We start from the raw sequence: 17,686 nt of genomic DNA, 5'->3' as shown, positions 1-17,686 counted from the left end.
GCATGGGCTTTCTCTAATTGTGGTGTGTGGGCCTCTCATTGAGGTGGCTTCTCTTGTGGAGCACAAACCCTAGGCACACAAGCTTCAGTAGTCACGGTTCCTGGGCCCTAGACCACAGGATTAGTAGCTGTGGTCCACAGGCTTAGTTGCCGTGCAGCATGTGGGATCTCCCTGAATCAGGGATCAAACCCGTGCCTCCTGCATTAGCAGGCAGATTCTTTACCACTGAGCCACCAGGGAAGCCCCTTATTTGGCACATGTTTTAACTAAGTGTACAGCTTCAGTTAGTTCCTGCTCTTGCAGTCAATCTCACTTTTGCCGTATATAATCTAAAATTTAACTTAATAACAGGATATTTAAGTGTGTGTATCTATATCTATCTCCAGATTGTCACTTTTTTAAATGTTGAGGAGGGTAAGTATAAATGGATTTTAGATACTTGACCTTTCCTTTTGGAACTGACCAGATGTTAGAAATTGTCATCCAAAAAGTTTCTGCCATTGCATCTTATTCTATTGAAGTAGGTAGAGCCACTCATTATCAGGAATACTAAAGACTGTTGTTCTGCCTAAGTCTGGGGACTTTTAAGGGTGAACACTAAATATGAATGATGATGGTCTTTCTTGGGAAAATCAACAAAAGGTCATTCATTAAAGGGAGTAAAAAGACAATACAGAGTGTCTAAACAATGGAAAAATTGTTATTGGCAAATTGGAGTCCCAGTGTATTATGTAAAAAGGAGATTTTTCTAGACTGGAAAGTCCAGAAAAGGATTTAAAAGTATAAGGGGACTTAAGTATATCAGAAAAGTAGCATTTCAAATCAGTGGCAAACATGAATTGTTCATCTGTACCATTTTTCTAGATTCCATATATATGCATTAATATATGATATTTGTTTTTCTCTTTCTGACTTATGTCACTCTGTATGACAGTCTCTTGGTCCATCTACGTCTCTGCAAATGGCACAATTTCATTCCTTTTTTATGGCTGAGTAATTTCCCTGTATATATCGCTTCTTCTTTATCCATTCCTCTGTTGATGGACTTTTAGATTGCTCTTAGGTCCTGGCTATTGTAAACAGCGCTGCAGTGAACTTTGGGGCTCATGTATCTTTTGTAATTAGGGTTTTCTCTGGGTGTATGCCCAGGAGTGGGTTTGCTGGGTCATATGGAAGTTCTATTTTACTTTTTTAAGGAAACCTCCATACTGTTCTCCATAGTGGCCAAAATGAGAAGGAAATCCAATAAAGAGGGGTTATGCATATACATATAGCTGATTCATTTTGCTGTATGGTGGGAGCTAACACGTAAAGCAACTATACTCCAATAAAATTTTTAAATGGATTATTCAGTAAATATATTATGGATAACTGAGTATCCATCTGGAAAATAAAGTTAAAAGCTTAATCAATACGTATGGCCTCCCTGACCCTTGTTATTTAAAAAGCATGGATATTTCCTTGAAACAATGTAACAAATGGGAAATCTCTTTCTGGTGGTGGTTCAGGAGCTCAGCCGTGTTGGACTCTTTTTCACCCCATGAACTGTATGTAGCCTGCCAGGTTTCTCTGTCCATGAGATTTCCCAGGCAAGAAAACTGGAGTGGGTTGCCATTTCCTTCTCCAGGAGATATTTTTGACTCAGGAATTGAACCCAGGTCTCCTGCACTGCAGGCAGATTCTTGCATTGCAGGTGGTTTCTTTACTAACTGAGCTACCAGGGAAGCCTAGTCTCTAAGTATTATATAGTATTTGTAACTTATATCTCGTGTATTTGAAGAGATTATAAACTGCAACAATAAAGCCCAAATCTAACAGAAAAGTGAACAAGGAATATTTTCATAGAAGAAAGGAAGTACAGATATCAGTGAAGCAGAGGAAAAAGGTGCTCAAATGTAATTGTATTAAGAAAATGCAAATTAAAACTATAAATGAAATCTCATTAGCATATTAATGGACAACTCTGCTGGAACAGGCATGGGAAATAGGCAGTGTCATCCTTTGCTAATGGGAATATAAATGATCACCAGCGTTAAAGACATTTGGCAATATTTGTCAAACTCGGAAATGTATATCCCCTGTGACCCAGTAATTACATGTCTAGGAATTTATCCTATAGATGAAGGTTACATTTCAGTTTAGTTCAGTTGCTCAGTCGTGTCCGACTCTTTGCAAGCCCATGGACTGCAGCACGCCAGGTCTCCCTGTCCAATACCAACTCCCGGAGTCCACCCAAACCCATGTCCATCGAGTCGGTGATGCCATCCAACCATCTCATCCTCTGTTGTCCCCTTCTTCTCCTGCCCTCAATCTGTCCCACCATCAGGATCTTTTCAAATGAGTCAGTTCTTCACATCAGGTTGGTAAAGTATTGGAGTTTCAGCTTCAGCATCAGTCCTTCCAATGAATATTCAGGACTGATTTCCTTTAAGATGGACTGGTTGGATCTCCTTGCAGTCTAAGGGACTCAAGAGTTTTCTCCAACTCCACAGTTCAAAAGCATCAATTCTTTGGCACTCATTTTTCTTTATTGAGTCGGTGATGCCATCTGGCCATCTCGTCCTCTGTTGTCCCCTAGTCTGTCACTATTTCCACTGTTTACCCATCTATTTGCCATGAAGTGATGGGACCAGATGCTATGATCTTAATTTTTTGAATGTTGAGTTTTAAGCCAGCTTTTTCACTCTCCTCTTTCACCCTCATCAAGAGGCTCTTTAGTTCCTCTTCACTTTCTGTCATAAGGGTGGTATCATCTGCATATCTGAGATTATTGATATTTTTCCTGGCAATCTTGATTCCAGCTTGTGCTTCCTCCAGCCCAGCGTTTCTCATGATGTACCCTGCATATAAGTTGAATAAGCAGGGTGACAATATACAGCCTTGATGTACTCCTTTCCCGATTTGGAACCAGTCTGTTGTTCCATGTCCAGTTCTAATTTGCTTCCTGACTTCCATACAGATTTCTCAAGAGGCAAGCCAGGTGGTCTGGTATTCCATCTCTTGAAGAATTTTCCACAGTTTGTTTGTGATCAACACAGTCAAAGGCTTTGGCATACTCAGTGATGCAGAAGTAGATGTTTTTCTGGAACTCTCTTGCTTTTACGATGATCAAATGGATGTTGGCAATTTGATCTCTGGTTCCTCTGCCTTTTCTAAATCCATCTTGAACATCTGGAAGTTCACAGTTCATTTACTGTTGAAGCCTGGCTTGGTGTATTTTGACCATTACTTTACTAGCATGTGAGATGAGTGCAATTGTCCAATAGCTTGAGCATTCTTCGGCATTGCCTTTGTTTGGGATTGGAATAAAAACTGACCTTTTCCAGTCCTGTGGCCACTGCTGAATTTTACAAATTTGCTGGCTTATTGAGTGCAGCACTTTCACAGCATCATCTCTTAGGATTTGAAATCACTCAACTGGAATTCCATCACCTCCACTATCTTTGTTTGTAGTGATGTTTCCTAAGGCCCACTTGACTTTGCATTCCAGGATGGCTGGCTCTAGGTGAGTGATCACACCATTGTAATTATCTGTGTCATGAAGATCTTTTCTGTACAGTTCTTCTGTGTATTCTTGCCACCTCTTAATATCTTCTGCTTCTGTTAGGTCCCTACCATTTCTGTCCTTTATTGTGTCCATCTTTGCATGAAATGTTCCCTTCATATCTCTACTTTTCTTGAAGAGATCTCTAGTCTTTCCCATTCTGTTGTTTCCCTCTACTTCTTTGCATTGATCACTGAGGAAGACTTTCTTCCTTGCTCTTCCTCCTTGCTCTTCTTTGGAGATCTGCATTTCAAATGGATATGTCTTTCCTCTTCTCCTTTGCCTTTTGCTTCTCTCTTTTCACAGCTATTTGTAAGGCCTCCTCAGACAACCATTTTGCTTTTTTTGCATTTCTTTTTCTTGGGGATGTTCCTGATCCCTCCCTCCTGTACAATGTGCATGAACCTCCTTCCATAGTTCTTCAGGCACTCTATCAGATCTAATCCCTTGAATCTATTTCTCACTTCCACTGTATAGTCATAAGGGATTTAATTTAGGTCATACCTGAATGGTCTAGTGGTTTTCCTTACTTTTTTCAATTTAAGTCTGAATTTTCCAATAAGAAGTTTATGATTTGAGCCACAGTCAGCTGTCATTCTTATTTTTGCTGACTGTATAGAACTTCTCCATCTTTGGCTGCAAAGAATATAATCAATCTGATTTTGGTATTGACCATCTGGTGATGTCCATGTATAGAGTCTTCTCTTGTGTTGCTGGAAGAGGTGTTTGCTATGAACAGTGTATTCTCTTGGCAAAACTCTATTATCCTTTGCCCTGCTTCATTCTGTACTACCTTCTTGTAGGTTACAGTGCATATGTTCAATGTATGAGGTTATTCATTGCAGCATTGTTTGTAATAACAAAAATTGTGAACAGAAAATTGGGTTAAATACTGTGACATATCCAATAATGGAACACTTCAGAACTGTTTAAAAATAAACCAGCTGTATATGAAGGATAGTGATCAAAGTCATATTGTGTATCCAAGTTATATTGTGAAGTCAAGATAGAAAATTGTGGAAAACTGTCTCTTACAACTAACCATTGAGTAGAAGGAAGGCAACAACAGGCACAGACATACACACACACAAATCTGCTTTAGAATATGCATAGATTCTAGCAGGACAGCCAATAATGAGTAGCAACCAGTTCCTTTAGGGAAAGGAACAGAAGTTGCAAAGACAGGATTGGAGAGAGACTTTTCAATATTTTTCCTTTTTGTTTTTGAAACATTCAATTTTCAAATGTCCTACACATTATTGTGTAGTAAATACTTTACAACCACTCCAGTACTCTTGCCTGGAAAATCCCATGGATGGAGGAGCCTGGTAGGCTGAGAGTTGGACACCACTCAGTGACTTCACTTTCACTTTTCACTTTCATGCATTGGAGAAGGAAATGGCAACCCACTCCAGTGTTCTTGCCTGGAGAATCCCAGGGGCAACGGAGCTTGGTGGGCTGCCGTCTGTGGGGTTGCACAGAGTCGGACACGAGTGAAGCGACTTAGCAGCAGCAGCAGCAAGCTTCCCTTTTGCTTGAAAGCAAAAGACCTCTCTGCATTTAAGGTGGGCTGTTGTACCTCATTCCCAGCTGCTATTATATTGGTTTATTGTGGACATAGGGAAAGGGATATTGCAACTTATGTTTGGTTTTGTTTTCCAGGACATTGTTGGCTTTAGGATGTCATGTGGGTATATCAGATGAACACGCTGAAGAAAAGGTGAAAAAAATGAAGCTGCCAAAGAAGTAAGTTGAATGTCTAAGCAATGTTAGATGGTCCATGCATTACTTTAGTGTTACTGCATCTGCATAACGCTCGATGGAATCCTAGATTCCTTGCTTGCACATAAGCTATAAAATTCAGATTCAGAATGGAAACATGCTGCATTAATGGAGGGGCTTCATCAAGTTTGTGGTGGGGGGGTGAGTTTCCATCACAGTGTCCAAAGGGGAAACAGGCTCACCAAATATTTGGTAGTATGTTATGAGTAGGTTATTTTCCTTGTGTGTGTGTGAGCACATGTGTCCACATCCTTCTTGTGTGTGGTTTCCCACTTTTCATCAGAAAATCTATCGTTTTATTTATTTTTACAAAGAAAGTCAATTTTAGGAGGAGTTATGGTCAGTGTTACCACTCTCACTTTAAGATGAGAAAACTGAGCCATGAGATGCTCTGGGAGCTATTTTGCCTACTGTACTGCAGCCTCTGTGACCTTGTTTTAACCTCTTAAAACTTCAGCTTTCTTACCCCTTCACAGGGGTAAGTTTGATAAGGGAAGTTTTAGGGACTAAATAAGTTAAGTGCTTAATGAATTATAGCTGTTTCATTTTGTTACTTTTTTGTTAAGTGTTCAAACCACTCTTTTGGGGCCTGTATGTTGTAAATAGCATGCCTGGAAGTTTGCCAAGTACTGTCATGGAGATGAAAGCAAAGTACATATGAGTGAATGAGTGCAAGTCGCTCAGTCGTGTCTGACTCTTTGCGACCCCATAGACTATACAGTCCATGGACTTCTCCAGGCCACAGTACTGAAGTGGGTAGCCTTTCGCTTCTCCAGGGGATATTCCCAACCCAGGAATCAAACCCAGGTCCCCCACAATGCAGGCGGGTTCTTTACCAGCTGAGCCACAAGGGAAAACCAAGGTACACATAGCTATTCCATAATTTTCTTCCATCACCCCAGATAAACATAAAGTATAAATAGTGTGCTTGGTATGCAAATGCAAATTCTAGCAGATCCTTTAGGCCATGAAACATTTTTATTCAGGTCCTCCATTTTAAAAAAGGTATTAAAAACACATTGTACTAAGTTGTATAAAGTGTAGGACTAATTTTTGAGACCAAAACTGTATACAGTAAGTCCCGCATATATAAACCTTCAAGTTGCAAACTTTCAAAGATGCAGATGTGCGTCTAGTTCCAGCAAGGAACCAGAAGCTGTGCCATCAAATGTCAGGCATTAGTGAAACTGCAGCATGCCTTCCCCTCTGTCTCCTGTTGCTAACAATTCAGGTCTTCTGTCTCCTACCCCCTCTCCCTCCTCCAGTAAGTAATTCTTCTTGCCTGTTCACTTGATGCCAGCCCCTGTATGCCCACCATTGTACTGCTGTACTTTTCAAGGTACTGTGCATGCTTGATTGCTAAGTCGCTTCAGTCGTGTCCAACTCTTTATGACTCTATGCACCATGGGCTGCCGGGCTCCTCTGTCTATGGGATTCTCCAGGCAACAATACTGGAGTGGGTTACCATGCACTTCTTTAGGGGAGCTTCCTGACCCAGGGATCAAACCTGTGTTTCCTGTCTCCTGCATTGATAGGCAGGTTCTTTATCACTAGCACCACCTGGGAAGCCCTCAAGGTATGGTGCTGTAAGACTAAGAACCTTTTCTTTATTTTTTGTGTTTGTTTTTCATGTATTATTTGTGTGAAAATATTATTACAGTACAGTGCCATATAGCGATTGTGTTAGATACCTGGGCTAACTTTTTTGGACTTATAAACTCACTCCTAATAGAACTCATGTGTATGTAGGGGGCCCGATTGTATAAAAGGAAACAAACAGAAACACTGTAACTAAAGTATTCAATGAATCAAGTGACGAATGTAACAGATAGCATCTGTAGCAGAGCAGACCAAGTAGAAGAAAGAGTAAATGACCTGGAGGATAAGAATAAAGAAATAATGCAATCACTAAAGGAGGGGACACTTAAGATTGGAAGAGTGATGAAGGCCTATAAAAACTATCATATTCTATCAGAAACACAAATATCTGAATAATTGGGTTTCAGGACAGGAGAGGGACAAGGAGACAGGGAATTCATTTAAAGAAACTATATTTGAAAGCATCTCAGGCTTGGGGAAAGACTTGGACATACCAGTCCATAATGCTAAAAGAATGCCCTATTATCTCAGTGTAAAAAGACCTTCTCCAAGATGCATTACAGTGAAACTGTCAGAAATCAATGAGAAAGAAATCATCCTACATGAAACTGCTGCTGCTGCTGCTGCTGCTGAGTCACTTCAGTCGTGTCTGACTCTGTGTGACCGCATAGACGGCAGCCCACCAGGCTCCCCCGTCCCTGGGATTCTCCAGGCAAGAGTACTAGAGGGGGAAAGAAAGTAACCTACCAAGGGATCCTATTAAGCTATTAGTTGATTTCTCAACAGAAACTCTATGGGGCAAGAGAAGATGGAATGACATATTCAAAGTGTTGAGAAATAAAAACTGCCAGCCAAGAATACTTTATGCAACAAAGTTGCCTTACAGATACCAAGGAGACATAAAGCCTTTCCCAGTCAAAAGCCGAGGGAGTTCACCACCAATAGACCTGACTTGCAGGAAAAGTTGAATTCTTTAAGCTGAAATGAAAAGATGCTGATCAGCAATAAGACAGCATACAAAAATACCCACTACACTGGTGTTAGAGAAACAAAGACAGTCTGATGCAGAGAAGTATTACAGTGGTGTATCAATCACTTCACTGTAGTATAAACGTTAAAGGAAGAAAACAGTAAAAGAATTACGTGTGCTTAGTCTCTCAGTCTTGTACGACTCTTGCGACGCCATAGACTGTAGCCTGCCAGGCTTCTCTGTCCATGGGATTCTCCAGGCCAGAATACTGGAGTGGGTTGCCATTTCCTTCTCCAGGGGATCTTCCTGACCCAGGGATCGAACCCAGGTCTCCTGTATTGCATTCAGACTCTTTACCGACTGAACTACAAGGGAAGCCTGTAAAAAGAATTATAGATACTATAAATATAAATCATTAATGAATGCAGGACACAAAAAGAAGTAAATTGTATCATTAGTAATATAAAAGAGAGAAGAAAAAGTTGGATCCTTTATAGGTTTGCAAAGATGAGTTGCTATTAGCCTAAAAAGGACTATTTTGTCTGTATGATATTTTATGTAATTTGCAAGGTTACCACAAAAGAAAAACCTAGAATGGATTCACAAAGACCAAGAAAGAGAAAACAAAGCATACCAACATGGAAAATAATTTATGAATGTTGACATATTCAGAAGGAAAAAGAAACAATGGAATTAAAAAGTAACCAGAGAGCAGTTAATAAGATGGCATTAATATGCCTTTGCATGTCAATAATTACTCTAAATGTAAATGGATTAAATTCACCATTCAAAAAGTATAGAGCAGTTGGATGGATTAAAAAAAAAGACCTAATTATACACTGCCTACAGGAGATCCATTTCAGATTTAAGAACACATGTAGATTCAAACTGTAGTTAGAATGATGTGCTTCATTCCCTTTTTGAAAACAGGCAATCTGAGTGTTAGTTTTTTTCCCTGATAATACAGATTATCTCTCTAAAAATCTGTGAGGACTTTCATAGAATATGTGATTTATTGTAATTCTGTTTTCCTTCTTTCTCTTTTTCCTCACCCTCCTCTCTCAACAAACCAGCAGGCAGCTGAATACTACAGCACATTATTGTTTGTTCTTAATTTTGTAAATCTTGCCACATTTGTTATAAAATGAAACTCTTGACCCATTGCAGAGTTTGATGAGCAGAGTCCAATTGCTGAAGGAATAAAGTAAAACACAACTGAAAAGGAACACATTCCCAAATATTGTGGTTCACAATATCTACATTCCTGAGTAATTGAGAATTTTTTTAAATCCAGAAGTTTAAATGAAAATGCAGTTCTTATCTGAGTACCAATGCCTGTTATTCACACTTTTTGTTAGCACTTATCTGCTGTTAAGTCAACCCCAAATATAGTGGGTCAGAACCTGGTTGCTTTATATATCACTGGGAAGTAAAAGATAGTGCTGAGTTATGAAAAAGTATATTAGAATTATTTGAGAAGTATTTAAGACTAGTGCTAAATTCCCTCCCTCTTGCACCATAGTCTTACCCTGATGCTGTAAAACCACTATAATGATGTGAAGTTGAGGTTAACTGGTATCTCTCAGGCATATTGGGGCAGATACAAGGTTAAAAATGATATTCTCAGTGTTCATATATGTGTATAAATTTTAAATGACTTTCTGAAATGAATGCTTAGATGGATCCAGAATATGCAGACCCATATTTATACAGTGCATATAGACACAAGCCCACACACAAAATTCACTGCCTATAAATATTTACCTAAATGAAAAATAGTGTTACAAATGCAGCTGGGTTTTCTTTCCATAAGTATGAGGCACTGTGATTGTGAAGAAAGAAATATTTATATACTCTTTTTATTTGTAGTGAGTAGATTTCACAGACTACAAATTTTAAAATGTGCCAACATGTAATGTTCTTCATTTGTTCTCATTGGACTTAAGTTCCTATTTAAACCCAATGGGCCTTGCAGCCAGATTGCAGCTTGTTAGTGAAAACCTAGTCCTAGTCTGTTCAGTGCAAACTCAATTGAAATCACTATTTTCTGTGTTTATTCTCACCTTAACGTTTTGATTTCAAAGGTCATCTTCTGAAAACAGTCTTTCTCTGCCTCCTTAAAATTGCAGCCTATTTAAAATTGTGCTTTCTCTCCTGTCCCCTTTTCTACTTGATTTTTTTCTGATAGTATTTAAATATCATCCAACATACTATTATATTATGTTTATTTTACTTACTGCCTTAGTCCTCATCTAAACATAATGATCTATAAAAATAGATTGTTTATCCGTATTATTCAATGTTGTATCATTAGTTCCCAGAACAGGACCTGAAACATTCGAGTAGAGGATAAATATTTGTTGTTAAGTTCGAATTCAAAGTTTATTCCCTTCTTACTCCCAGGGCTGTGTATCCTTGGGACATTCACCTGATGGGGAGGAAACATTGGGTCCTTGGGCATTCTCTTTTGAGTTTGCTGTCAGGAACTGAATTACATCCAAGAAAACCAGAGCCAGACAGAAGTTAAAGGCATAAAGACAAATTTTATTCCAGAACTGTTACAATAGGGGAAGAGAAACCTCAGTAGTCATACACTGGGTTGGCCAAAAAATTCGGGTTTTTCCGTGAGATATTATGGAAAAACTCGAATGAATTTTTGGCAAACCCAATACAACAAAGACAAGTGGGGATTTGTAGACAGGAGCAGAGCGAGGGGTCAGTGGATGGAAAATTACTAAGAGGAAACATCAAGGAAAAGGGGGATTCTGGTCAAACAAAATTTGTAGGATTGTTGCTAATGGCAGATCAGAGTCGTAGGATGTCAAAGGTAGGGGATGAGGAATGTGATCAGATATCATGAGTGGGGGCTTTCCACCAGGCTGACCTAAGCAGGGGTCTTGCTAAGACTGCACTAAGCAAAACAAAGTCAAATCCTACGATCAGAAAGAGGATTCAGAGGAGCTTGAGTCAGGTTTGGTTAAAGGAGATTCTTTATTATTTGTCTGCATTTACCTCTTCTGACCTCTTACTGATTTTGGATGGCCTTTGCCTGCAGCTGCTTGAAGCAGTACATTGGTTTCCCAGCCAGAGATTAAAGTCAGGTCTCAGTGGTGAGAGCACTGAATTCTAGCCACCAGACCGGGTGACCAGTGTTACAGGGTCCCTGACCCATCGGCTTTGTTGAAATGAATCCTTACAAAGAGACAGAAAGTAGTGAAACAAAGTGTTTATTAGGAGAAAAAAGGTACATGTGAATATACTCACGGGACAGATTCAGAGAGAGAGCTGTGCTCTGGGTAGTTTGAATCACTTTTATGGAGCATTTATTTTGGGTTTCCTCTAGACAGTCCTCTTGCTTTGCCTGGCTCTGGGTCCATCTGTAGTATTTCTCAGGATCCTCCTGTGTGTGTGTGTGCACTCATCTCTTAGCCAGGGTAGATTCTAGTGGGCAGGGTAACATCACTGACTATGGAGTGATAGCCCTTCCTTTTTGATCTCCAAGGAGCCCTTCTGTACATATATAGTCGGGAAGGTCTCCTTGACTTTGAGATTGAGGCAACTGTAGTCTCTTTATCTTTTATCTGGACAGGGCTCAGCACCTCTAAATATCCTCCTGCTCTTGTCCTCATCTTGAAGTATCTGTCCACAGGAGACGAACTCCAGCTACTCAGCTTGGGGTCCGTCTATCTCCTGCCTCATTTTGGGTTACATGTTTTCCTGACTGATCTTTGGACCACACACTGGATCTTTCCTCCTCATCTCTCTTGAGTCCTCCAGGTCCTTGCTGTGCTTTCACTGAAACTCAGGCCTCTTTCGGAGGTTGGAAACCTAGGAACACTGTCTTCGGCAACTTGAGGACTTTAGTCTCTTGGCAGAGGGAGGAAGGAAAGTTGCCTGGCAGCCTAGTCTTGGTTTGGTGCCAAATCTGTTCTCCTGAATCTGTGCTGCACAGGGGTGTGGGCATGGGAGATTCTGGAAACTGGCCATTCTCCTGGGTCTAATCTGGTTGGTAAGCCAGAAGCTCCCTTGACTGTGGGATCTATCTGGTTTCCATCTGGGCAAGCGGGTGGAGAACGCTGAATTCCTCTAATTCTCTCCTCCTCTAGGCTCTGAAACCTTCATCCAGCACATTTGGTCCTTTCTCTTTTAATATTCAAAAGTAGAACTATTCATATCAGAAGGCCTTTCTCTAAATACTGTTGTCTCTGCTATGACTTTTCAAAGCCTATTCTGAAAACCCAAAAGCCAAGAATGGCTTTTTTGGTCTTTCTTGAAATGATTGTCTCTTGGTTTGTTTCAAAGGGGATATGGAGTACAAGAAGAACTTGGAGTAAAAAAGGGATTAAAGATGGTGGAGGCACAGGGCATGTCATATTACATGTTTATTTAAAAGCAAAATGGGGATTTCCCTGGTGGCCCAAGGTCTAAGCTCTGAGCTCCCAATTCAGGGAGCCTGGGTTCAATCCCTGGTCAGGGAAATAGATCCCACTGCAACTGAGACCCACTGCAGCCAAATCAGTTCAGTTCAGTTGCTCAGTCGTGTCTGACTGTTTGCAACCCCACGGACTGCAGCATACCAGACTTCCCTGTCCATCACAAACTCCTGGAGCTTGCTCAAACTCAGGTCCATAGAGTTGGTGATGTCATCCAACCGTCTCATCCTCTGTCCTCCCCTTCTTCTCCTGTCTTCAGTTGTTCCCAGCATCAGGGTTTTTTCCAATGAGTCAGTTCTTTGCATCATGTGGCCAAGGTATTGGAGCTTTGCTTCAGCATCAGTCCTTCCAATGAATATTCAGGGTTGATTTCCTTAAGGATTGACGAGCTTGATCTCCTTGCAGTCCAAGGGACTCTCAAGAGTCTTCTCCAACACCACAGTTCAAAAGAATCAATTCGTCAGCACACAGCCTTCTTTATGGTCCAGCTCTCACATCCATACATGACTACTGGAAAAACCATAGCTTTGACTAGAGGGACCTTTGTAATGTCAAAGTAGTGTCTCTGCTTTTTAATATGCTATCTAGGTTTGTCATAGCTTTTCTTCAAAGGATCAAGCTTCTTTTAATTTCATGGCTGCAGTCACCATCTGTATTTGTATTGATTTTGGAGACCAAGAAAATAAAGTCTGTCACTGTTTCCATTTAGTGACAACCAAATAAGTAAATTATTTTTTAAAATATATGTAAAGAGAAGAAGTGAAGTAGTAGAAGAAACAGATCCCTTCTAATTTCTCAACTGAAATTATTCTTCTGTATTTGTTTTCTGGAGAAGGTTTTTTTTTTTTGTTGTTGTTGTTGTTTTTTTAAAATATTCTCTGTTCTCTGTCTCCTTTCTTTGAGAATGTCAGCCCAGCACCATTTTTAGTAGCTGTACTTCTAGCAAAACTTGTTCTGAATATCTGTGGTGTGCAGTCATCTGAGATTTTCCTATTTGTTCCAAGGTACTTGGAGGACTGATTTGGGTTTGAAATTTACAGCTAACATCCACTGAACTTGGACATAATCTTTTCATGTTTACTGTGCATCTTTCACAATGTAATGACTTCCAAGCTTCATTTACTCTGATTCATACTGAACAAGTAAGCTTGAGAGGTGGGAGAGGCTGGAAAAACAGAAAAGGCTTATCCTTAGTGTTTTTTGTTATTCTGCCACATTTTTGTTGCACTACTTTAACTGGCCCTTGAGTGATATTATACTGAACACTTTAAAGAAAAAAAACTCATTTAGAATTCCTGCTTGGGGAAAAAATGTGGATCAGGTAGGAATGAAGCACAGAATTGAATTGCTGCTTCATATGACCATTCACCCCTGGGGCCAAGTATTATCAGTTGTTTGTTTACATCTTTGATAATTCCATGCAGATGAAACTGGCAGTTTGTCAGTCCTCCCCCGTGCCCCCTACCCTGGTCCCACTCATCAGGCAGAGTTTTTAAAAAGAAATTTTGCTGTAAGGAAACTGATGCTCAGAGAGTTTATGTAACTTGTTAATCTCACTATAAAAAAAAAAATTTATGATGTATTACCTGAAATAAAACTAACAGCTAGTAACTACAAAAGAACTTTGATACTTTGAAAATGACCATATTGAATGTATTTGTTTACTACCATATATATTCCTCATAACCTAATTTTGTAAAATGATTGATGATACTGCATCTTAGAGTATGAAAGTAAAGGAAATTCAAAACTACAGCTACTAGACAAATACATGACAGAAGAAAGAGATCTATCGACTGATCCTCGCAGAATTTTCCCTGAAAGTTTGAAAAGGTAGGATATATTACATTGATGTCTTTAATATGAGCTAAGTATGTTTTCAGTTCAGTTCAGTCACTCAGTCGTGTCTGACTCTTCGCGAACCTATGAATTGCAGCACACCAGGCCTCCCTGTCCATCACTAACTCCCGAAGTTCACTCAAACTCATGTCCATTGAGTCGGTGATGCCATCCAGCCATCTCATCCTCTGTCGTCCCCTTTTCCTCCTGCCCCCAATCCCTCCCAGCATCAGGGTCTTTTCCAGTGAGTCAACTCTTCTCATGAGGTGGCCAAAGTACTGGAGTTTCGGCTTTAGCATCATTCCTTCCAAAGAAATCCCAGAGTTGATCTCCTTCAGAATGGACTGGTTGGATCTCCAAGGGACTCTCAAGAGTCTTCTCCAACACCACAGTTCAAAAGCATCAATTCTTCAGCGCTCAGCCTTCTTCACAGTCCAACTCTCACATCCATACATGACTACTGGAAAAACCATAGCCTTGACTAGACGGAACTTAGTCGTCAAAGTAATGTCTCTGCCTTTGAATATACTATCTAGGTTGGTCATAACTTTCCTTCCAAGGAGTAAGCATCTTTTAATTTCATGGCTGCAATCACCATCTGCAGTGATTTTGGAGCCCCCCCAAAATAAATCTGCCACTGTTTCCACTGTTTCCCCATCTATTTCCCATTGAGTGGTGGGACCAGATGCCATGATCTTCGTTTTCTGAATGTTGAGCTTTAAGCCAACTTTTTCACTCTCCTCTTTCACTTTCATCAAGAGGCTTTTTAGTTCCTCTTCACTTTCTGCCATAAGAGTGGTGTCATCTGCATATCTGAGGTTATTGATATTTCTCCCAGCAATCTTGATTCCAGCTTGTGCTTCTTCTAGCCCAGCGTTTCTCATGATGTACTCTGCATATAAGTTAAATAAGCAGGGTGACAATATACAGTCTTGACATATTCCTTTTCCTATTTGGAACCAGTCTGTTGTTCCATGTCCAGTTCTAACTGTTGCTTCCTAAACTGCATATAGGTTTCTCAAGAGGCAGGTCAGGTGGTCTGGTATTCCCATCTCTTTCAGAATTTTCCACAGTTTATTGTGATCCACACAGTCAAAGGCTTTGGCATAGTCAATAAAGCAGAAATAGATGTTTTCCTGGAACTCTCTTGCTTTTTCCATGATCCAGCAGATGTTGGCCATTTGATCTCTGGTTCCTCTGCCTTTTCTAAAACCAGCTTGAACATCAGGAAGTTCATGGTTCACGTATTTCTGAAGCCTGGCTTGGAGAATTTTGAGCATTACTTTACTAGCGTGTGAGATGAGTGCAGTTGTGCGGTAGTTTGAGCATTCTTTGGCATTGCCTTTCTTTGGGATTGGAATGAAAACTGACCTTTTCCAGTCTTGTGGCCACTCCTGAGTTTTCCAAACTTGCTGGGATATTGAGTGCAGCACTTTCACAGCATCATCTTTTAGGATTTGAAACAGCTCAACTGGGATTCCATCACCTCCACTAGCTTTGTTCATAGTGATGCTTTCTAAGGCCCACTTGACTTCACATACCAGGATGTCTGGCTCTAGGTGAGTGATCACACCATCAATTGATTATCTTGGTTGTGAAGATCTTTTTTGTACAGTTCTTCTGTGTATTCTTGCCACCTCTTCTTAATATCTTCTGCTTTTGTTAGGTCCCTACCATTTCTGTCCTTTATTGAGCCCATCTTTGCATGAAATGTTCCCTTGGTATCTCTAATTTTCTTGAAGAGATCTCTAGTTTCCCATTCTGTTGTTTTCCTCTATTTCTTTGCATTGATCGCTTATCTCTCCTTGCTCTTCTTTGGAACTCTGAACTCAGATGCTTATATCTTTCCTTTTCTCTTTTGCTTTTCACTCCTCTTTTTTTCACAGCTATTTGTAAGGCCTCCTCAGACAGCCATTTTGCTTTTTTGCATTTCTTTTTCTTGGGGGTGGTCTTGATCCCTGTCTGCTGTACAATGTCATGAACCTTTGTCCATAGTTCAACAGACACTCTGTCTATCAGATCTAGTCCCTTAAATCTCACTTCCACTGTATAATCATAAGGGATTTGATTTAGGTCATACCTGAATGGTCTAGTGGTTTTCCCTGCTTTCTTTATTTTAAGTCTGAATTTGGCAATAAGGAGTTCATGATCTGAGCCACAGTCAGCTCCCGGTCTTGTTTTTGCTCACTGTATAGAGCTTCTCCATCTTTGGCTTCAGAGAATATAATCAATCTGATTTCAGTGTTGACCATCTGGTGATGTCCATGTGTAGAGTCTTCTCTTGTGTTGTTGGAAGATGGTGTTTGCTCTGACCAGTGTGTTCTCTTGGCAAAACTCTATTAGCCTTTGCCCTGCTTTATTCTGTACTCCAAGGCAAAATTTGCCTGTTACTCCAGGTGTTTCTTGACTTCCTACTTTTACATTCCAGTCCCCTATAATTAAAAAGACATCTTTTTTTGGTGTTAGTTCTAAAAGGTCTTGTAGGTCTTCATAGAACCATTCAACTTTAGCTTCTTCAGCGTTACTGGTTGGGGCATAGGTTTGGATTCCTGTGATATTCAATGGTTTGCCTTGGAATCAAACAGAGATCATTATTAGTGTAATTATGAATAACATTCCTTTCCCCTAGTATTTGGTCTACAAAATTCCATTTCCCAAGAATTGTAGCAGTCTTTCCTTTATTTTTTTTAAGTTTCTGGAAATCAATCTGAAACTTTACTGGAAATCATCTAGCTTCCAAGATTGACTTCAATTGCATTTTATTCAAAAGCTTCATTCTTTGTCCTTTTCCAATCACAAAAGGAAAATAGTTTCTATTAGTAGTTGAGGGATCTCTATGTACCTAATTAGATTGTATTAATAAGATGAAATGGGCATGATTTGCTAAAGTACACTTATGTGCTTTTAAAAATCTCATTTTGATATAGTGATTTTGATTCTTACTTTGTCATGTCCTGTGAATGATTTTGTAAATCATTATTGATGCTACTAATAAAAGCATTCATGATATTACCATTTTTAACATACTGAGGTTGAAGTTTTAATTTTAAAGATATTTGTATTTATTTTTTACTGTAAAAGACGAAGTACAACAGTGTGGAAGTAAGGTTCAGGTAAAAAGGAATTAATACTTTAATTTGAATGGGATTATTTGCCATTTAAAAGAACTACTTGAAACTTTAAATTCTTTCTTATACAAGACTATGAAGGAAAGCTGGTAGAGTGAATTGCGATCTACATCTGAAAATGAATGTGAACTAATTATTGCTGCTAAGTCGCTTCAGTCGTGTCCGACTCTGTGCGACCCTATGGACTACAGCCTACTAGGCTCCTCCGTCCATGGGATTTTCCAGGCAAGAGTACTGGAGTGGGTTGCCATTGCCTTCTCCTATTATTGGGTCATTTCAAATCAATAGATGCAAATGAGTCTCCATAGGCTTTCATTGTGATTGCAAACCAAAGCAACTCTAATAGATATCCTATATAGTGAGAGAAAAATTTAGAAAGTAAAGAGAAATG

At 39.7% G+C, this 17,686-nt stretch overlaps 1 protein-coding gene across 1 annotated transcript in view; it reads left to right on the top strand.

Moving 5' to 3' along the window:
* Positions 1-17,686, top strand: part of LOC120865404 (ryanodine receptor 2-like) — an 803,227-nt gene that overhangs the window by 472,369 nt on the left and 313,172 nt on the right. Inside the window, exon 25 of the mRNA XM_040242681.1 lies at positions 5,207-5,290. Within this exon, the coding sequence (XP_040098615.1) occupies positions 5,207-5,290 (84 nt within the window). The remainder of the gene's footprint in view (positions 1-5,206; positions 5,291-17,686) is intronic.

The sequence above is a fragment of the Oryx dammah genome, unplaced genomic scaffold (assembly GCF_014754425.2).
Source record: "Oryx dammah isolate SB20612 unplaced genomic scaffold, SCBI_Odam_1.1 HiC_scaffold_6, whole genome shotgun sequence".
Lineage (NCBI taxonomy): Eukaryota > Metazoa > Chordata > Mammalia > Artiodactyla > Bovidae > Oryx > Oryx dammah.
Note: the sequence above shows the minus strand (reverse complement) of the source record. Positions and strands in the feature narration are given on the sequence as shown.